Here is a 22658-nt window from a genome sequence, read left to right as displayed (position 1 = left end):
CACCTGAAGGTGAACAAAGGAAGATCAATACTTATTTGGAACGCCTTAGAAACAGACTTTAAACAATGGCACAGATTTTAAGTTTTATAGTGCTATTACATGATAGGAAAAAGGGAGGTGGAAAGACATGGTACTTTCAAGGCTGCTCAACAATAAAAGCTTGCTCCTACTGATCACATAAGATACACGAGTTTGGTAAGGTAGAAATGCTAGCTTGGGGCTCTTAAATGAATTTTTCCTTAGAATCACACATGAAAATTATATTCTTTACTTCCTATTCTAAATTGCGGTGAGGACTGAATGACTAAATAGGTGCCATCCCTACCTCATTACACTAATTCAGAAGATGAAATCATCATTTTGTCATTTACATGCAATTCATCATTTTTAAAAATTTGAAACATCATAACTCATGAAATTAAAACAAATTTCATCAAGATAAAAACCTAAAAAAGGAATAAATAGTACAAAGGATATTGACATTAATTGAGACAACAGCTTGACTCTGGAATGATACCAACAAAATCTGAGTAAACCAGATTTTCTTCAGTGAGTAGGGCATGAAAACACAATAAAAAATTTTCAAAAACCAGACAGTTAAATATTTAGTTGAGTCCCCACTCTATAAATGGCATTTGTACTGGGTTTTGCAAGAATAATCCAAGAAATCTATCATCTTCAGGGAAAATACAGTTATTCAACAAACATCCCTTTATTTACTGGCTTGCCTACAGGTAACAGGCTTGAGTACAGGTGATAAACAAGAAGACAACAGGATTCAGACGCTTGCACAAGTTCCTTTCCTATAAACTGCTGTAGAGTTAAGGTAACACAAAATGCTCCAAGTTTCTTTTAGGACAAGGTACAGTATACGTAAACTAATAAAACCTTAAGGAGAAAATCATATAAGTAAACAGGACACAATCTGAAGATGGTACCAGTCATTTTATTCTTTTCCTAAAATTACCATGAAAAATTTTTGTAAAAATATACACTACTCCACTGCTTCCATAAAGCACTTTGCACACATCCATGCGAACATCAAATCTTCTTAGTCTTCCCTTTTATGATCTGAGTTACTAACTACATGTGCTCTGACTCTCTTCAAAAAGTCTAGTCTACAACAAAAATCAATTTGTGATGTGGTTTTTTGTGTGAAAGCTCAAGTCTATTTTCTCTGTGATGACTGAAGAACCCAGTTTAATAAGACTTGCTTTGCCTTAATCAACATAAAACTGAGAAAAGATCCCAAGTCCATCTAACAACTAATAAGTTAGTTAATGCTGTTCCCTTGGGTATACTTCAGGCCAATTGAGGTTTGGGTTTAATAAACTGCCAACATTCTCAAAGAATATTATATAGAAGTGATCACAATATAAGATATAAAGATTCAAACCAAAGTAATAGCTTTCTTGAATTTCAAAATAGAAAATAAGCAATTTACTAGAAAATAAGACAAGTGTATACTTAACACATCCATCCCACAAACATTTACTGAGCATATTATGTACCGGGTAGGCACTAGAGATACATATAAGATGATGCTAGTCCTGGAGAAACTGATAGTCTAGAGAAGGAGATATTAAAGAAAATCTATTCTGACAATGAGACAAGTGTCAAAATAGAACAATGGACAAGTTATTATGGGAAACAGAAAAAGGGACATCCCAGAGAAATGTTTCAAGGAGAGGGTAAGACTTAAGGTAGCGGACCACAGGAGTTATTAAGTGAATAATGGAAAAATGGCAAATATTTAAACATGCTCAAAACTCTCCTATCTTAAAAACAAACAAAAATAACCCCTTGAATTATATCCACATGTAGCTTCTGCTCTCTCCCCATATTCACTCTTGATAATTCTCTCTACTCACAATCTCTGTTCTCTCATCTCCCTCTCATTTCTCATCCACTATAATCTGCTCCTGATTCTACAACTACTCAAAAGCAATGTCCTTACTGCTATTCTTTATTATAGAACTATTTATTTGTCTATGGCCAGGAGTCCTCATGAGAATTTATAAATAACTCACTTCAGGGGTCAAGATTCTTTTGAAAATCTGGTAAGAGCTATGGAACTTCTCAGAAAAAAAAACAGCACACATACATACAAAACTTTCCTATTACATTTTAGGAGATTCATGAATTCCTTGATGCCCACTAATGAACTCTGAAACCACCGATTAAAAAGCCTTGGTCTGAAGAAGCTATCAAAGACTACTGGGGTCAATCAACAGGACACAGGCCAACAGGAACCAAACACAAGTGTTTAAACAGTTATTATTCTACACTGAGACTGAAAGACATCAAATTTGTTAAAACCCATGAATTCATAATAATACTAAAAAACAAAAAAGCAATCATTTTTGGAGATACTAAAAAAAAACCACTCATTTTTCTGAAAACTGGTAACCAAAAATATCAAGCATTTAAACTGCCTTTCCTGTACCAACTCTACCACTGGGTAAAAGAACAGCTGATGAGGAAAAACTTCTTTATAAGAATTCCACCTAACAAATGAAATCATTAAAGAATAAATTTAGGCAATCATCAACAGCCTCTAACGTCACAAAAAGAGACAACTGAAAACTGTCTCCTGATGAAAGTAACACTCATCCATGAACAATTTTTGCAAAAGGGAAAAGAAATAAGAAACTGAATCCAGTTTATATATCCAGTTGTCTATATCTATCTGTAGGAAACACATGGAAACTGAAGAACATGTTACTTAATGAAGGAAATCATACGGTATTTGACCTTCTCCCTCTGACTTACTTCACTTTGCATAATACCCTCAATGTCCATCCATGTTGTCACAAATGGCTGGATTTCATCGTTTCTTATGGCTGAGTAGTATTCCATTGTGTATATATACCACATCTTCTTTATCCATTCGTCCCTTGATGGGCACTTAGGTAATAACAACAATAAACACACAGAGACAGAGATTGGATTGGTGGTTACCAGAGGGAAAGGGGGGAGGGAGGAGGGCGAAAGGGATAATTTGGCACATGTGTGTGGTGATGGGTTGTAATTAGTATTTGGGTGGTGAACAGGATGTAATCTATGCAGAAATAGAAGTATAATGATGTACACCTGAAATTTATACAATGTTATAAACCAATGTTACTGCAATAAACAAAAAATTTAAAAAATAAATAAATAAATAAATAAATAAATAAATAAATAAATAAATAAATAAATAAAAGAAGAACAAGTTGTTAAAAGATACAGTGGGGATGCAATTAGCAAAATACAGACAAAAGTCCCAGATTCTTCAACAAATAAAACATAAGGGGGTGGGGAGAGGCAAACAGAGTGAACCCACAGATTTAAAAGAGAAATAACGAAATCCAATGTGTGGATCTTGTTTGGATCCTAAGTTAAACAAACCATCTGTAACAAATCATTCGCAAAAAGCAACTACAGAAATCTGAAAACTGACTGGATATTTAAGAATATTAACGCAAAACTGTCCATTTTTAAATGAATTAATAGTATTGTGGTTATGTTTATTGAAAGAATCTTTATCTTTTAGAGATACACAATAAAGATTATATGGATAAAATGGTATGACGTCTGGGATTTGCTTCAAAATAAACCAAGGTGGGAGGGAGGACGGAAAAGGTGAGGGTATAGATAAAAAAAGATTGGCCATGAGTAGATAACTGGTGGGTACACGGGGGTTCACTAAACTTTGCTCTTTACTGTTATATATATTTTAGATATTCTAAATTAAGCAATTTATTTTTAAAGCCTTCATTTGTAAGAAAGCAAAACTGAGACATTTCCTTTCTTAAAGTGAATGGGAAGTAATAAACACCTTTCTATCTCTCTTGCATGGGCCCTGCTTATGGGATCCTGGAAGCAGAAGATGGTCTATAATCACCAGTACCAGATGTTCCAGAGAATCCTGGAGTCTCTATCCTATAGAGCATGACTGAACAGAATTTGTGAAGCTCATCAATGACAGAGAGGTGAGAAAGAACAGCAACATGATCCAAACCTGAGTAACTGACCCTTCCTAAAAAAGATGATAATTTTATGTTTTAAATATTGGAGGTTAAAAAAGAAGGAAGAACTTTAACCAAAGAAATATAAGTGTAAGTTTTGTGCGGAACTTCCAACAGGGTTTCTTAGAAGAGAGAGTGAAGTTCTGATCTCAACTCTCCATCCTGCTGCCTTAAACAAGACTGTGATGGCTGGAACTCTAGCAACGACTTTGGAACATGAAGATGAGAACCACATCATAAGGATATTAATATGGTGCTCTGAAGTAGAAGAACCTGACCTGCCTACCTTCAGACTTCTTTCTACATGAATGAAAAATAAAATTCTGTCTTACTGTGTTATTTGGGGTTTCCTCTCTGCTGTATACAGCCAAACTTGATCCTAAGTTACAAAAGACTAAACATGAAGACCTGAAAACAGTGATTATCAGAAGTTACTTTCAAGCTTCTTCTTTGGAGACCAGTGATGGGTACTATAATGGATAGAATACAAGGACATGAAAAGAGATCAAAGAAAAATAAACACTTGTCTTTAATATATCAAGCTTCTGATGAGACAATCGGTGTAACAAAGGTCTTTTAACCTAAAAACAGTGCTGAACATTAAAAAGCTTAGGTAGGTTTCTGTATCACCTTCAGGTAAAATACTGGGAAGCATTTAACATTCTAGTACATACAAACAGGAATATTTCCTTCACTTTCCTTTCCTCTTCTAATAACAATCAATAACTAAATAGGTACACAAATACATATTCTTACAATAAAAACAGTTTACAATAAAAAGACAGATACAACTAAGACCACCAATTGTTAATCCTCATGTCAATAGGGGTAGAAAAGGAAAATTTATATTAACTCTACCTCCCCTAATCTACAACTTTCCACCTTCCCAAAAAAGCCGTCTGAGGAAAATTATAGTAAATTAATATAATTAAGCTCTGAAATGCCTAGCAAGTAAATATAGGTCTCTATCTATTCAGTAAAATATAAAGTTTAAATAAAAGTCTCTATCCAGTTCTCAATGTGTGGCAGACTAAAAACACTTAATAAAGAATGGCAATTTTTTTTCTGGCCCTAAATTCTAAGAGGAACTCATTACTACAATGACAGTGAGCAATATATCCTACAATGTGTTTGAAGCTGTTCTATAAAAACAATACAGATAATCCAATCTTGAGTTATTATGAAGTTTTAGGAAATAGTATAAATCACAAGTATGTACAAGTAATTCTAACTAAAGTAAAATTAATGACTGCTAAATACTCAGCTCTCTGGTTCCCCAAGGGCAAAGTCCATGTTTTATTCATCTTTTTATCTCCAGCATCTGGCAAAGAAGCATAGCAACCTGGCACATATATTTCTTGAACTGAATCAGGCAATGTTTCTTACAACTAAGTACTAAATAAACATTTGTTGATTAAATGTCTCCATCAAACACTCAAATGATACTACTTTAGGGTATAGTTACTAATAGTATACCCTAAATTTTTACATAGATGTTTTCCTGAATCTATTCTATTCATTTAACCATTATTAAATTAAGTGGATCAATTTTCTTAACTCTTTCATATTTTAATAAATATTTGTAGGATATATTTCTACTGAATTAAATTTACTATGTTTAATTAATTCAATGTATTACACCCTCTCTTGGCATTAACTTCCCTTCTATTGAAACCTAGTGCCAACAGTTATCATCTGATGATGATGAGGGAGATGCACTAGCTACAGCTCTCAAGACACTGATATAATAGGTCCTTTACTATTAACTGAAGTATTTTTCTCTTTAGAAAAATATTGATTATAGAAATAAAACTATTTCTATATATCAGGTTTCCTTCACTTAAAAGGTTTATGTAATAATTATGCTTATAAGTAAAAGGTATATTTAAATAAAATATTTAACTATTTTGAAGATATTATAAAACAAAGTAAGGTTTTTTTATATTTCAAAGTGTAATACTACTAGTATAATTATAAGAGCACAGTCAGGGTAAACCAGCATAACTCCAAAGCAACTGTTTCCCTAAACTAAGGAAAACTAACCAAAATAACACAAAAAACTAAAGAATTTGTAACTAATTTTGCAAAGAGATCTATTTCAATAAAGCCATTTGACAGGTTTCTATTTTACAGTCTGCAAAATAAATGATGAAATTCATACACATAGCCAAACCCCAAAGAAGTAACATTCAAAAATATCTGAAGTTTGGCAGTTCCTCAAGAAGTTAAACATAAAATTACCAAGACCCAGTAATTCTACTTTTAGCTATGTACCCAGAAGAACTGAAAACAAGTATTCAAACAAAAACTTGTAGACAAATGTCATAGCAGCACCACTCACAATAGTGAAAAAGTACAAACAATCCAAATGTCCATCAACTGACGAATGGATAAACAAAATGTGTTACATCCATACAATGGACTATTACTCAGCCATAAAGAGGAATGAAATATGACACATACTACAACATAAATGAATCTTGAAAACGTTATGCTAAGTGAAAAAGGCCAGACACAAAAAATCACATATTGTATAATTTCATTAATATGAAATATCCAGTATAGGCAAATCCATAGAGACCGGATTAGTGGTTTCTAGGGGTCAGGGGAAGAAGAAAATGGAGAGTGATTGCTTAATGGGTACAAAGTTTCTTTTTGGGCTGATGAAAATGTTCTGGAACTAGATAATGGTGATAGTTGCACAACACAGTGAATGTACTGAATTGTACACTTTAAAATTGTTAAAACTGTGCATTTTATGCTATATGAATTCTATAGTTGAAAACATTAATCCAGAGTTCACAGTGCTAGTATAAGTAAAATATTATGCTTGTTTAGTAATGACATTATTTAACTCCTTACAAAGTATCATAATTTGCATGAAATATCAATTTGTCTATATTTAAAATAAATGATCACTTCATACCCTTAGGTAAAAGGTTTTATCAAAAGATCAAGTTGAAGTACACACAAAGAATATCTTCCCCAGCAAGATACGGCCTTTTTAGACATTCACAGATGTTCTTTCTTGTAAAACTTATAATAGCACAAAAACAAAACAAAAGAGAAATCTAGTTTTCCACCAAAGGAGAATGGTTAATTATTTGATAGAATATTTTATATGTCTTCAAATGAAAACTACAGACCATGAAGCAATAATTAAAATGTTGCTAATATAATAGTAATGCTGTTAATATCACAATATTATGATATTAACACTAATTAAAAATGATGGGACATCACATTTTAATAACTCTGATACTACTATATCAAAATATGTATGTATATAGATAGGATGATGGCATTAATGCTGACAGTTTGATCTATTTTTCACATTTTTGTATTATCACTTTAATTTTTTAAATACAAAAGTTTTCAGAAAGATTTCCCCACGTCTTTACCTTATTATTGAGTAAAAAGCTGAATAAACTAGACTCACAAGAAAAAAAACCTTTATTTCACTGTCATCTTCTTTAGATATATATGATTATTATCTACTAATAGAAAAAATGTTATTTACCTCAAAACAGTTCCACCAGACTGAATGCTATATTTGTCCCCACAGTTTTTAGAATATTCATTATATATACTATATAATCTAAGAATCTGAATTACAAAGACATACCTTTGCGTAAGGGTTGTGGCATCATTAAGATCTGGACGAGCAAAAGGGATGTAACATCATGATAAAGAATTGGAACCTCAGGCTGCTGTTCTTCATTTCCCAGCCTAAAAGAAAAATGCATAATCACTTTAGACATTATTATATATCTTTTCTTTCTAATTCATTTTATACTTCACATACAAGTCTATGGAACAGAAACAAAACTGTCATAAGCAACTAAGAATTCTCAAAAGAAAAAGTTAGGGGCCATATTTTTGACCTAAAAATATAATCTTTTAGACTTATATATTTCCTTGACACAGAAAATTTATTAGGTCTTACTAAAGTAAACAATTGGGATACATTAACCTGATTAAGAGTCTTTCTGATCTCTTAGATTACAGAAATTGAATGAGGCATTAAATGGAACTTAAGAGAATATGTTTCACTACAAATGGGGTGGCACCTAGGATACCTGCTATCACAAACTTAGCACTAAAAAGTAAATGTTTACACTACAAAAAAAGAACAGGTACAATTCACAAACAAATTACATTGAAAAGGCATGGTTAATATCTCTTGTCAAAAAGTTCTTTCAACTTATGACTAACATAAAATTCAAATAAAAGCTTTAACATTTTTCAAGTTTCAAAAAAAGATAACGAAAGCAGAACTTAAAATACACTGTAAAAGATAAAGTAGTAAACCTTAGGAATGTATAGTACTATGAAAAACACAGACTATATTATAAAGCAGATCTTATCTCATAGAATTTTAAAACTCCTTTACGAGGTTAAATTTTTTGATCACAGGTTTAATTTTTAATGTCAGAGAACAAAAGTAAATCTTAAGTTTCCAGAATTGGCTAAATTCTGAAGCTACACTTCAGACTAGACTTGAGACGAACAAAAATTGCTCAACTCTTTTATTAGGCTCCATCATTCAAAAAATATTTACTGATTACTGTACTATAGGCACTGGATACATTGGTGAGTAAACCAATCCCTGCTGCTGTGAAGCTTATAACTGCCAGAGGAAGACAGTTCTTTGAATGTCCCCATTCTCTAGAAACATCCTTGTCCTCCTCTCCAAAACTAATCCTCCAATAATGCTATGAATCCTACTATTTCTTGTCTCTCAAATCTAGTGTCTCTTCTTTACAAGCCCCAAGTTAATTGTAAAAAAATCAGAGGGGGACACCGTTTCCTCACCTATTATCCAAATCCCCACAGAAATGGTTTCCCATATGGTCAACAAGGATTTCCTAATTACAAAATTCAGTGGGACTTTTTCAATCCTTATCTTTACTTACTCTCAACTTTGGATACAGTTGAACACTCTTGTCTGGAAAATTCTCTTGGCTTTTGTGAAACACTCTCTCAGGTTCCCTTTTACCTCTCTGATTACTCCACTTTAGTCTTCTTGATAGGTTCTTCCTCCTCTGACCATCTAAAAATAGTGCTGTCCCCAAGGCTCCAACTCTCATTCTCTTTTCATACTAAGGACTCTTTCTGAAAAACCTCCTCACCCATGACTTCAATTGCCAACTATATACTGATGACTCCCAGACCTGTATCTCTAGCCATGACTCTCCTGAACTCTCTATCTGAATATCCACTATCTCCACTTGTATATCGACAGGCAGCTCAACTTCAACATGCCTGAAACTGAACTCACGATTATTCTACTCTACTCCACACACACAATCCCATCCTAGTCATGAGCAATCTACTCTTTCTTCTATAGTCTTAGTCTTGATACGTCTTATTTATTATATCCTCTAGCATTTAGCAAAATATCTAAAACATAATATACACACAATAAAGAATACCAAATAAATAAGCTAGGAACTTGGAGACATCCCAAACCCATCTTCTCTTACTGACCTTATATTTAATTGGCAATAAGTCCTGATAAGTCCTGATGACTCTATCTTTATTCCCTCTCTGTCATCCCTATGGCCACCTAACTATTCAATCTCCTCTAGTTTTATGTCCCTCTAATTCAACCTTGACACTGTTAGTGCCCTGAAAAGAAGCTTCCACAGGAACTGTATCTTGTTTACCATTATTTCCCCAACGCCTGGATTAAAACAGTTAATAAAAACTAGCTGAGTAAACAAATAAATGAAAAATGAATAGGAAAAATGGATGGATGGATGGATGGATGAACAAACAGGTGGCAAAAGAGACAAAAACTAGACAGCTAAGACTTCAGAGTATAAAGAGACAGATAAAGTGAGCCAAGGGAAGAAAGATCATAGTAAATTACAAACTTCTTGAGATTAGGGCCTAAAGGTCCTATACGTTTTTGTATTTCTGTGGTTTTATGACAATTCCTTTAATGAAATGAATTAAATGACTCAAAAGGAAGTATGCAAAAAGGGTGAAACCGGACCCAAACAAAAGGGAGAACAGAGTAAAAGGAAAAGTAATATTCAAAAATCCTTGCTGACCTATGAATAAAAAAGAAAGTGGTAAGAAACAGGTCCATTAAAAACTACTCAGAATAAAAATAATTTTGAATTATCAAAAAACTGCTGCATTAAATCTAACAGCTGATTAAAAGACTCAGAATTAGAAGGAACTTTATGGATCCATTTAAACTTGCTCAATCTCACCCCCATACAAAGATCCACTTTACTACACAAAAATCAAACAGGCTTAAGAACTTCTTGTGTCACAACATAAAGACCAACAAATTACAGAGCTTTTAGGTATAGAAAAGAAATACAGCAAAGAAAAAGCATCCTCAAATGAGTATAGTTTGTTAAAATAGGGATATTGCAACTGAAGAGCTTAAAGGGCTAACAGAATTTTAGATTCTCATTTATTTTATTACATTATATGTCAACAAATTTTTTTGTAATAAAAGCAGTCTTTCTCAAAATTAGGTGTAAATTGCTTTTTTGCTATTATTATTTATTTGCTTATCATTATTATTGTTGCAGTGACCTTCAAATATTGTTTAAACTCAGTCTAAATCTCTACATGCATGGAAAACTCTATACGTAAAAAGATTATACCCTCTATTATGACTATTCATATGTACCTTGTTAAAAATTGAGCAATTTTTACATTAAATACAATTATGAATATATAATTAACAAATGTTTCAAAATTAGAATGATACAAAAAAGTATGGGGAATGTTCCTAGTTGAGGAAACTGCCTATTATAAAGATAACTACTTTTCCCAGATTAATTTATGAGTTTAAAATAATTCCAAACAAATCACAAGTGAAGGGAAGAGTTTAGAAAATGGTTCTGAAGTTCATCTGGAAGAATAAACAGGTGAGAACAGTAAAGAAAAATTGGGAGGTGGAGGGGAGAAATGAGAGGAAACTAATCCAACCAGAGATATACCATATCTCCTCAATAAGTAAACCAGCATAATGTTGTCACAGGAATAGGCTTGTAGGTCAACAGAACAAAGGGCCAAGTCCCTAATCAGAAGCATAATATATAAACACTTAGTATATAATAAATAGGATATAAAATGGGGAAAAAGATTAGATAGTTATTTGAAGATAAATTTTAAATCTTCACCCAACACTACTGATGAAAATAAATTCTAAGTAGATTATATATTTTTTAAAAATCATCCCATAAGAAAACTCTACGAAAAATATATAGGTAAATATTGCAAATCCTAAGACAGGGAACACATTGTAATACTGGTTATAAAGGTAAATATCAGATCTTGGATGGGACAGGCAGGCACTGTAAGTATGAAAGTAACTGGAAAAAACAAGAAATATAAGGTCTGACTGGTTTGGCTACATGAAAATTTAAAACTTTAATATGTCAAGAAAAGTAATTTTAAAAGGCAAACATATTTTGGGAAAAAAGTTTCAATACCTATGACAAAATAAGGTTTAATATTTTAAGCCATAAAGAATCATTCAGATAACTTTTTAAAAATAAGAGGCCAAGGGGCCGGCCCCGTGGCTAATGTTTAAGTTCAGTGCACTCTGCTTCAGTGGCCTGGGTTTGGTTCCTGGGCACTGACCTACACCACTCATCAGCAGCCATGCTGTGCTGGCAACCCACATACAAAATAGAGGAAGACTGGCACTGATGTTAGCTCAGGGAGAATCTTCCTCAGTAAAAAAAAAAAAAAAATAAGAGGCCAACAGAAAAATGGACAGATGTCCTGAATAAATAATTCACAGAGAGTGTACACAAATAGCTAATAAATATGAAATATATGAAATTAACTTCACCAGAAATTAAATAAATTTCTATTACTTTGGGATCCCACTTTTTAATCTATCAAATTAGCCTCCCCAAAATATTTTTTAAGTGATAATAATCAAGACGGACAGAAATGGGGACATTCTTACATTGCTAGTGAAAGTTTATGTAAGTACAATCCTTCTGAAAAGCCATGTTGCACTATGTAACAGTGCCTGACACTCAGTGAATACTTATCAAATAAATGACTGAAAATCTAAAATATTTATATGCTTTCATTTTATTCTATAGTTCTGGGACTACATCTGACATGTCAAGAAATGCTTAATGCATCACCTGATACAGTGTAAAAGGAGAAACCATATAAATGATATGCAACAGGAATGCGTAAATAAATTACATACATAGTTTAAAGAATTTTTAATGATGTGGGAATCTGGTTATGTGTTAATTTTAAAAACCAGATTCTAAAACTGACACAGTATGATTCAAATAATACTTAAAAATTCATAATATATTATATACAGAAAAAAAAGAGACTGGAGAGAAACATCTGAAAATGTTAACAGTATTAGAGGAATTCCCAGAAAATATGATTGGTTTTTCTCCCCATATTTGCTCTCATTTTTATGGTTCATTAGTTCATTAAACTGTAAAAACTATATATAACACATAGGTTATAAGATTTTAGATTATTTCATTTTCTTCCCCAATATTTTTGTACATTCTAAACATTGTACAATAAACACAATTTTTATAATGAGAAAAAAATTTACAGAAACAATAATCTGGAGCTTGTTAGCTACCAAGATAAAAAAAATCATTCTTAGGACACAGAAATCGATCTTTCTTGGCACACAGTAGGCATGTAATCAAAATGAATGAATGGATGCATCCCACTGCAGAAAAGAGAACCACAGATTTTGACTGCAGGGTTTAATATCATCATTTTGATAACTATCCTTTAAATGTTTAATATTTTAAAATACATAATTATTTCTATCTCCTAAAGTTTTTAGATAATCTCTAAAATCCAGATTATAAAACCTGTACACTACTATTAATTCTATGGATAAGAGGAAATGGGTGGGTTAGAGTTAACAGGCCTAATTTTCCCTTTTTTTTTTAAACCAAAGTGATTATCAACATAATGAAATTAAAAGAAAATAAGGAAATAATTTTCAGGAAGATTATAGAAAAAAGTATATTATGAGAAATCTATATCATTAGACATAGAATTTTATGTTGGAAAAGTATTAAAGTGAGAAAATAGAAAAAGATACTTTAATTAAAAAAATATAATATACAGATATGAAACCCAAATGACATTATAATCTAACATTATAAGTTAGTGAACTAATGAATCATAAAAATGAGAGCAAATATTGGGGGGGAGGATCAATCAGATTTTCTAGAAATTCCTCAGATCTCTTAGTATTAGGAAAGGAAGCACAGAGTAATAGTTAAGAACTCAGCCTCTAGAATCAGAAAGATTTGGATTCAAACGCCAGCTCTATTCCTTAACAGCTGTGTGCTCTTAAAGAACATGTTAATTAACTTTCCTAAGCCTCAGGTTCCTTGTATGTAAAAATTGGGATAACAATGCTATCTAGTGCGTACAGTTATGGTGACGATTAAATGAGACTATATATGCAAAGCACAAAAATGCCCAGCATGAAGTAAGCACTAGATAAGTGTTCACAGCATTTACCACTACCCTAATGGGTATTAAATCTAGGGCTTGAAAAGAAGACAACTCAGCAATCAGCGTTATGGGAAGCCTAGTACCTATGTCTGTTCTTGAAGCTTTTAATTCACCAATACTACACGTTAAAAACCTCTTGTTTGCTGAACATCTTTAGACTCAGAGAGTTAAGCATTCTAATACTTTATTTGCATACCATCCTTGCCCTTGAGTATGCAAGTCTAGCTAGGAAAGAAAATTACTAGTTAATATCAAGAAATGTGATTTTCCTTAATATAAATAAGCAAAATACTCAGAGCTTGCTAATTTTGTCTATAAACACAAAAAACATACATGCACGGTTTTATTTTGTTTTTGTTTTTTTGAAAAGTAGCAGGATATATTCATAGCCTCAAAGTATCTCCCCCCAAGATACTTACTAATTACAAAGGGTAAAATAATAACTTTGCAGTGGAAAAATCTGACAGATACTACTTTAGCCAAATCATCAGTTATCATCAACAGTAATGAGACAAATGAACAGCATGTGCCTCCTGATATGATGCACTAAAAAACATACAACATTACTTCTGTGGTATTTTTGCCAAGTTTAACTTGAATCTAACCACAAGGTAATATCAGACAAAAACAAATTGAGGGATTCTACAAAATAATTGGCCTGAGCTCTTCAAAACAAAAAATGTTTTGAAATGTCATGAAATACAAAAAAAAAAGGTCAGGAACAGTTTCAGATTAAAGGAAATAAAGAGAAATGATAGCTAAACGCAATCACGATCCTGAATTTTCTTGGCACTATATTTGCATTTCCCAGGACATTACTAAAACAACTAGCAAAATCTGAATAGGTTCTGTATGAGGTAGGGGTCATTATTAATTATTTCTCATATAAATAGCCAATTAACCCAGCACCATTTATTATAAAGACTATGCTTCCCCCACGGCTCCTCAGTGCCATCTGTGCTATAAACACAATATCCAGATATGTGTGGGTCTGGTTTGTTGTGTTTGTTTTATTTGAACAAACAAATGCAAATTTATTTTCTCATGCCCCCCACCTTGATTACACAAGTGGTGGCATAAAGGACACATTTTCTACTCCTGGATTTATTTTTCTCTTAACACTGTATCTTGGTGGAAATCTTTCCATATCAGTCAACAAAGTGTTTTCTTACCTTTCTTTTCTTTTCTTTTTTTTTGTAGGTCTGTTTTAATTTACTATTGTAGGGAAGGCAAAGCAGTAGAACATTTGATAGCTATATGAAAAAAAACAAAACTGGATCTATTCCCTATACCACACATCATGATAAATTCCAAATAGATTAGAGATCTAAACATAAAAATTGAAGCAATAGAAATATTAGAAGAATCATATATCTAATAAGGGATATAGAGAGAACTCATATAACTCAACAGCAAAAAAACAAATAATCCAGTTAAAAATGGGCAGAGGATCCAAAAAAGACATTTTTCCAAAAAAGACACATAGATGACTAACAGGTACATGAAAAAAAAGGTGCTCAACATTACTATCATCAGGGAAACACAAATCAAAAATACAATAAGATTCACACCTGTTAGAATGGCTATTATCAATAAGAAAAGAAATAAGTGTTTGGACTTCTGGGTATTGATCCAAAGAAAACAAAAACACTACCTCGAAAAGATATATGCACCCCCACGTTCACTGTAGCATTATTTACAATAGTCAAGACATGGAAGCAACCTAAGTGTCTATCAACGGATGAATGAATAAAGAAAATGTGATACATATATATATAGTGAGAATATATATAGATGTGAGAATATATACATATATTCATAAAAAAGGATATCTCGCCATTTGTGACAACATGGATGGAACTTGAGGGCATTTATGTTAAGTGAAATAAGGCAGACAGAGAAAGATAAATACCATATGATCTCACTTATATGTGAATCTTAAAAAAAAAAAAAAACAACTCACAGATACAAAGAACAGACTGGTGGTTGCCAGAGGCAGGGGGTGGGGGATGGGCAAAATGGGTGAAGGTGGTCAAAATGTACAAACTTCCAGTCATAAAATAAATAAGTCCTGGGGATGTAACGTATAGCATGGTGACTATAGTTAACAATATTGTAGTGTATATTTGAAAGTTGCTAAGAGAGCAGTAGATCATAAAAGTTCTCGCCACAAGAAAAAAAAATTTATTACTGTGTGTGGTGATGGATGTTAACTTAGACTAATTGTGGTAATCATTCCACAATATATACAAGTGACCAATCATGTTGTACACCGGTAACTAATATAATACGTCAATTATATCTCAATTTAAGAAAATAAAGAAATTTAATTTTAGAAGAAAAACTGAGTGAATTCTTTTATAACTAGGGACTGGGAAAAGGCCTGAGTCAAAATGAGTCAAAATCCAGAATTACTAAATGAAAAGATTAATAAATGACTACGTTAAAAAAAACTTTTGGGGCCTGCCTGGTGGCACAGTGGTTAAGTTTGCGCAGTCCGCTTTGGTGGCCCGGGATTCGCAGGTTCTGATCCTGGGCACAGACCTATGCACCGTTTATCAAGCCATGCTGTGGCAGGCATCCCACATATAAAATAGAGGGAGATAGGCACAGCTGTTAGCTCAGGGCCAATCTTCCTCAGGAAAAATAGGAGGATTGGCAACAGATGTTAGCTCAGGGCTAATCTTCCTCATCAAAAAAAAAACAAAAACTGCATGGCAAAAAAATTAAAAACATCATAAAGTAAAAAGATATTTGACAATTTGGTGAAATATATTTGCAACTTATAATACAAAGGGCTAATAACTATTATCCATAAACATGTCTTTACAATGAAGACAAGGGGCCGGCCTGGTAGCGTAGTGGTTAAGTGCACCACTCCACTTCGGCGGCCCGGGATTCGCAGGTTCAGATCCCAAGCGTGCACCAATGCGCGCGCTGATGCACCACTTGTCAAGCCATGCTGTGGCAGCATCCCATATCAAGTAGAGGGAGATGGGCACGGATGTTAGCCCAGGGCCAATCTTCCTCAGCAAAAGAGGAGAACTGGCATCAGATGTTAGCTCAGGGCTAGCCTTCCCCACCAAAAAAAAAAAAGCAGAAGAGTAGTGACGAAGAGTAGTGATGTCAGCATCATGGCGGATTGACCTTCCCCCACTGAACTCTCCCCCTCTAAGACACAACCAAAAGGACATTCATGTTCCAACATAAGCTATTCGCACAACACAGGGGACATCTGAGGCACCCAGGCAGCCGTACACCTGAGGACTGAAGTGCTAGAATCCCCAGAGTAAAGGGAAGGAGGTAAGAGGAGCTCCCTTCCTTCCCCAAGGACTGTGACCTTGAGACTGAGACCATGTGACTCTCGGGGTGGGGGTGGGGGAGGGGTGGCTCTCTGCAGGAAAACCTGCGCTCTCCAAGACGCCGCACAGCCCATGGGGAATCCCCCTACAGAGGGAGCAGAACTGTTGCAAGGGTACTTTCAACAAGCCAGCCCCCCAGGAGAGCAGAGAGTGACAGTGAGGTGAGAGATTTCTGAGATCAGGGAGGTGAAAGTAAGCGCCCCTCGCCCACCTGGCCCGCCTGGCTGCTGCTTCAGCACAGCGGCACTTCAGCTCAGCCACACACCCAGAGGCAGCGGCCCCCATGCGTTCAGACCCTACCACTGGCGAGGCGTGCCCTGCCACCAGAGGCAGCAGCCCCCAGGCGCCCGGGCCCCACCAGTGGTGTGGTGTGCCCATCACCGCCGCCAGAGGCAGCGGCCCCCAGGCAACCAGGCCCCACCAGCAGTGGCAGCACTACCGTACCCCACCCTCAGAGGCAGCGGACCCCAGGCGCCTGGGCCCCACCAGTGACACGGTGTGCCCGCGCCCCTGCACCAGAGGCTGCAGCAGCTCAGGCCCCACCGTGCCACAGTTCCAGCTGATCCAGCTGGATCGTGACATGGCCCCAGATGCCCCAGCTCCACCATGCCACAGCCCCAGCTCCTTTGGCTCGACTGTGCCCGGCCCCTGCTGCATCAGCTCAACTGGGCCCCGCCCCAGCCCCTTCGCCTCGACTGCCCCCCCGGCTCCAGCTGCTTCGGCTTCGCTGTGCTCAGGCTCAAGGTGACTCGGCGCCAGCAACTTTGATCCAGCTGCACTGCAATTCCAGTTTCTGTGGCTCAGTGGTCCTCCAGCTCCTGCTTCTTTAGCCCAGCAGCGCTTCAGCTGCAGCTGCTTCAACCCACCCACAACCAAGCCGCAGCTGCTTCAGCCTAGCTGCGCTCATCCCAGCTGTTCCCACACTCCAGCTCCAGCTGTTCCCACGCTTCAGCCCCAGTAGCCTCCACTCAGCCGTGCTTCAGAGCAGCCGTGCTTCAGCTCAGCCATGCCTCAGCTCAGCTGGGGGTCAATCAGAGCACCCGCAGATTGAGGCGGGCCAGAATATACAGCCCTTGACCCCCACCCAGAGGCAGAAACAGGAAACTGCGACCATATATTTTCACTATGAGGAAAAATAAGCCAACACCGACAGGCACTATGCATAAATATATTAAGTCTCCAGACCAAAAGGAAAATGACAACTGCCTAGAAGTCAACCTGGAAAGCACAGAAATGTATAACCTTAACAAAAGAGAATTCAAAATAGCCATCACAAAAAAGCTTAATGAAATACAACAAAACACAGACACAAAATTCAATGAAATCAGGAATTTCTTCACAAAAGAGATTGAAACTATAAAGAAAAACCAATCAGAAATCTTAGAGATGAAAAACACAATAGAGGGGATAAAGACAAAGCTGGAAGCCTTAAGCATCAGGGCTGACAATATGGAGGAAAGAATTGGAAATATTGAGGACAGCAATGAAGAAATGCTCCAGATGGAGGAGGAAAGAGAGCTAACACTAAAAAAAAATGAAGAAACTCTCTGAGAAATATCAGACTCAATTAGGAAATCCAACATAAGGATTATAGGTATTCCAGAGGGAGAAGAGAGGGAAAAAGGAGCAGAGAACTTGCTCAAAGAAATAATAGCTGAGAATTTCCCAAACCTGGGGAAGGAGCTGGAAATACCAGTGAACAAAATAAATAGATCTCTTAAATATATCAACACGAAAAGACCCTCTCCAAGGCATATAGTAGTAAAGCTGGCAAAAGTCGATGACAAAGAAAATATTAAGGACAGCTAGACAAAAAAAAAATTACATACAAAGGATTTCCTATCAGCCAATTTCTCGACAGAAACTTTACAGGCTAGGAGAAGGTGGAATGATATATTCAAAATTGTGAAGGACAAAAACTTTCAGTCAAGAATACTCTATCCAGTGAAAATATCCTTCAGGTATGATGGAGAAATAATAACTATCCCAGATAAACAAAAGCTAAGGGAGTTCATTGCCACATGACCCCCACTACAAGAAGTGCTCAAGAGGGCCCTTATTCCTGAGAAAAAAAAGAGAAAGGGGACTCAAAGCTTTGAACAAGGAGGAAAATAGGTTGACAAAATCAGAAAATTGCAGCTTACTATCAGAATAGATTAGCAAACATTTAATTATAAAACCCAAGATCAAGGGAAGGTAAGCACTAAAAATAAATATATCCTCATCATGTTAAACACAAACTCACAACACAAGAAGGAATAAGATGTGACAACAACTTAGAAGGGGAAGAGGAAAGGAATCGAATCGACTTAGTCGAAGGAAATAAGAGGCCATTAAAAATGGACTATCACATCCATGAGATTTTTTTAAACAAACCTCACAGTAACCACTAACCAAATAATCAAAACAGAATCACACATGATACAGACAGAGAAAACTAAGAGAACTCCCATACAGAACGACCAAACCAAATTGGTAGTCCAAAACACACAGGACGAGAAACAAAAGAACCAGAAAAAGAGCGATAAAATAGCAACAATAAGCCCTCATATATCAATAATTACCCTAAATGTAAATGGACTGAACTCTCCAATCAAAAGACACAGAGTAGTGGGATGGATTAAAAAACAAGACTCAACAATATGCTGCCTCCAAGAAACACATCTCAGCTCTAAAGACAAACACAGGCTCAGAGTGAAAGGATGGAAGACAACACTCCAAGCTAATGGCAAACAAAAGAAAGCAGGTGTTGCCATACTTATATCAGAAAAAGTTGACTTCAATATAAAAGAGGTAATGAGAGACAAAGAGGGGCAATTTATAATGATAAAAGGGACACTCCACCAAGAAGACACATCGCTTTTAAACATATATGCACCCAACACAGGAGCACCAGGTACATAAAGCAACTATTAACAAACCTAAAAGGAGATATTAACAACAACACAACAATAGTAGGGGATCTTAACACCCCACTTTCATCAATGGATAGATCATCCAGACGGAAAATCAATAAGGAAATAATGGACTTAAATGAAAAACTTGATGAGATGGACTTAATAGATATATACAGAGCACTCCATCCAAACACAGCAGCTTACACATTCTTCTCAAGCGCGCATGGAACATTCTCAAGAATAGACCATATGCTGGGAAACAAGGTATGCTTATATAAATTTAAGAAGATTGAAATGATAACAAGCATCTTTTCCAACCATAACACCATGAAGCTAGAAATCAACTACAAGAAAAAAACTGGGAAAGTGACAACGCTGTGGAGACTCAACAACATGCCACTAAACAACCAATGGATCATGGATGAAATTAAAGGAGAAATCAAATCACATCTGGAGACAAATGAGAATGAAAATACACTGTATGAACTCATATGGGACGCAGCAAAAGTGGTCCTGAGAGGGAAACACATAGTAATACAGGCCCACCTTAACAAATAAGAAAAAGCCCAAATAAGCAACCTCCAAGTATGCCTAACAGAATTAGAAATATAAGAACAAAGGCCAAAGTCAGCAGAAGGAGGGAAATAATAAAAATCAGAGCAGAAATAAATGAAATTGAAATCAAAAAAACAGCAGAAAGGATCAATGAAACAAAGAGCTGGTTCTTTGAGAAGGTAAACAAAATTGACAAACCCTTAGCCAGACTCCCCAAGAAAAAAAGAAAGAAGGCTCAAATAAATAAAATCAGAAATGAAAAAGGAGAAATTACAGCAGATACCACAGAAATACAAAAGATTATGAGAGAATACTATGAAAAACTATATGCCAACAAATTGGACAATGTAGAAGAAATGAATAAATTCCTAGACTCATACAACCTCCCAAAACTGAATCAAGAAGAAATAGAGAACCTGAATAGACCTATCACAAGTAAAGAGACTGAAACAGTAATCAAAAACCTCCCAAAAAATAAAAGTCCAGGACCAGATGGTTTCTCTGGAGAATTTTACCAAACATTCAAAGAGGATTTAATACCTATCCTTCTCAAACTATTCCAAAAAATAGAGGAAGATGGAACACTTCCCAACACATACTATGAGGCCAACATCACCCTGATACCAAAGCCAGACAAAGACAATACTAAGAAGGAAAACTACAGACCAATATCCCTGATGAACATAGATGCAAAAATCCTCAACACAATATTGGCAAACCGAATACAGCAATACATTAAAAAGATCATACACCATGATCAAGTGGGATTTATACCAGGGACACAGGGATGGTTCAACATCCACAAATCAATCAATGTGATACACCACATTAACAAAACAAGGAATAAAAACCATATGATCATCTCAATAGACACACAGAAGGCATTTGACAAGATCCAACATCCATTTATGATAAAAACTCTCAAAAAAATGGGTATAGAAGAAAAGTACCTTAACATAATAAAGGCTATATATGACAAACCCACAGCCAACATCATACTCAATGGGCCAAAACTGAAAGCCATCCCTCTGAGAATAGGAACAAGACAAGGGTGCCCACCCTCACCACTCTTATTCAACACAGTACTGGAGGTGCTGGCCAGAGCAATTAGGCAAGAAAAAGGAATAAAAGGAATCGAAATAGGCAACGAAGAAGTGAAACTCTCACTGTTTGCAGATGACATGATCTCATATATAGAAAACCCTAAAGAATCCATTGGAAAACTATTAGAAATAATCAACAACTACAGCAAAGTTGCAGGGTACAAAATCAACTTACAGAAATCAGTTGCATTTCTATATACCAAGAACGAACTAACAGAAAGAGAACTCAAGAAGACAATCCCATTTACAACTGCAACAAAAAGAATAAAATATTAGGAATAAATTTAACCAAGGAAGTGAAAGACCTATACAATGAAAACTCTAAGACATTATTGAGTGAAATCAATGATGACATAAAGAAATGGAAAAATATTCCATGCAGTTGGACTGGAAGAATAAACATAGTTAAAATGTCCATACTACCTAAAGCAATCTGCAGATTCAATGCATTCCCAATCAGAATCCCAAGGACATTCTTCACTGAACTAGAACAAAGAATACTAAAATTCATATGGGGTAATAAAAGACCCCAAATAGCTAAAGCAATCCTGAGAAAAAAGAAAAAAGCTGGAGGCATCACAATCGCTGACTTCAAAATATACTACAAAGCAATAGTAATTAAAACAGCATGGTACTGGTACAGAAACAGACACACAGGGGGCCGGCCTGGTGGCGCAAGCGGTTAAGTGCACGTGCTCCGCTGCGTCGGCCCAGGTTCCGCCAGTTCAGATCCCAGGCGCGCACCGACGCACCACCTGGCAAGCCATGCTGTGGCGGTGTCCCATATAAAGTGGAGGAAGATGGGCATGGATGTTAGCCCAGGGTCAGTCTTCTCCAGCAACAAAAAAAGAAGAGGATGATTGGCAGATGTTAGCATAGGGCTGATCTTCCTCACAAAACAAAACAAAACAAAAAAAACAGACACACGGATATGAATGGAACAGAATTGAAAGCCCAGAAATAAAACCTCACATCTCTGGGCAGCTACTCTTTGACAAGGGAGCTAAGAACATACAATGGAGAAAGGAAAGTCTCTTCAATAAATGGCACTGGGAAAACTGGACAGCCACTTGCAAAAGAATGAAAGTAGACCATCTTCTTTCGCCAAACAAAAAAATTAACTCAAAATGGATCAAAGACCTGAAACTATAAAACTCCTGGAGGAAGATATAGGTAGTACACTATTTGTCATCAGCCATAAAGGGATCTTCTCGAATTCCATGTCTT

General features: G+C 35.6%; 1 protein-coding gene across 1 annotated transcript in view; it reads right to left on the bottom strand.

Annotated features, from left to right (window-relative positions):
• UBR3 (ubiquitin protein ligase E3 component n-recognin 3) overlaps positions 1 to 22658 on the bottom strand; it is a 240214-nt gene that overhangs the window by 31286 nt on the left and 186270 nt on the right. The window contains exon 32 of the mRNA XM_058549221.1: positions 7636 to 7739. Within this exon, the coding sequence (XP_058405204.1) occupies positions 7636 to 7739 (104 nt within the window). The remainder of the gene's footprint in view (positions 1 to 7635; positions 7740 to 22658) is intronic.

Source organism: Diceros bicornis, chromosome 10 (genome assembly GCF_020826845.1).
Source record: "Diceros bicornis minor isolate mBicDic1 chromosome 10, mDicBic1.mat.cur, whole genome shotgun sequence".
Lineage (NCBI taxonomy): Eukaryota > Metazoa > Chordata > Mammalia > Perissodactyla > Rhinocerotidae > Diceros > Diceros bicornis.
The sequence above is the reverse complement of the archived record's forward strand: the minus strand, read 5'-3'. Positions and strand labels throughout refer to the sequence as shown.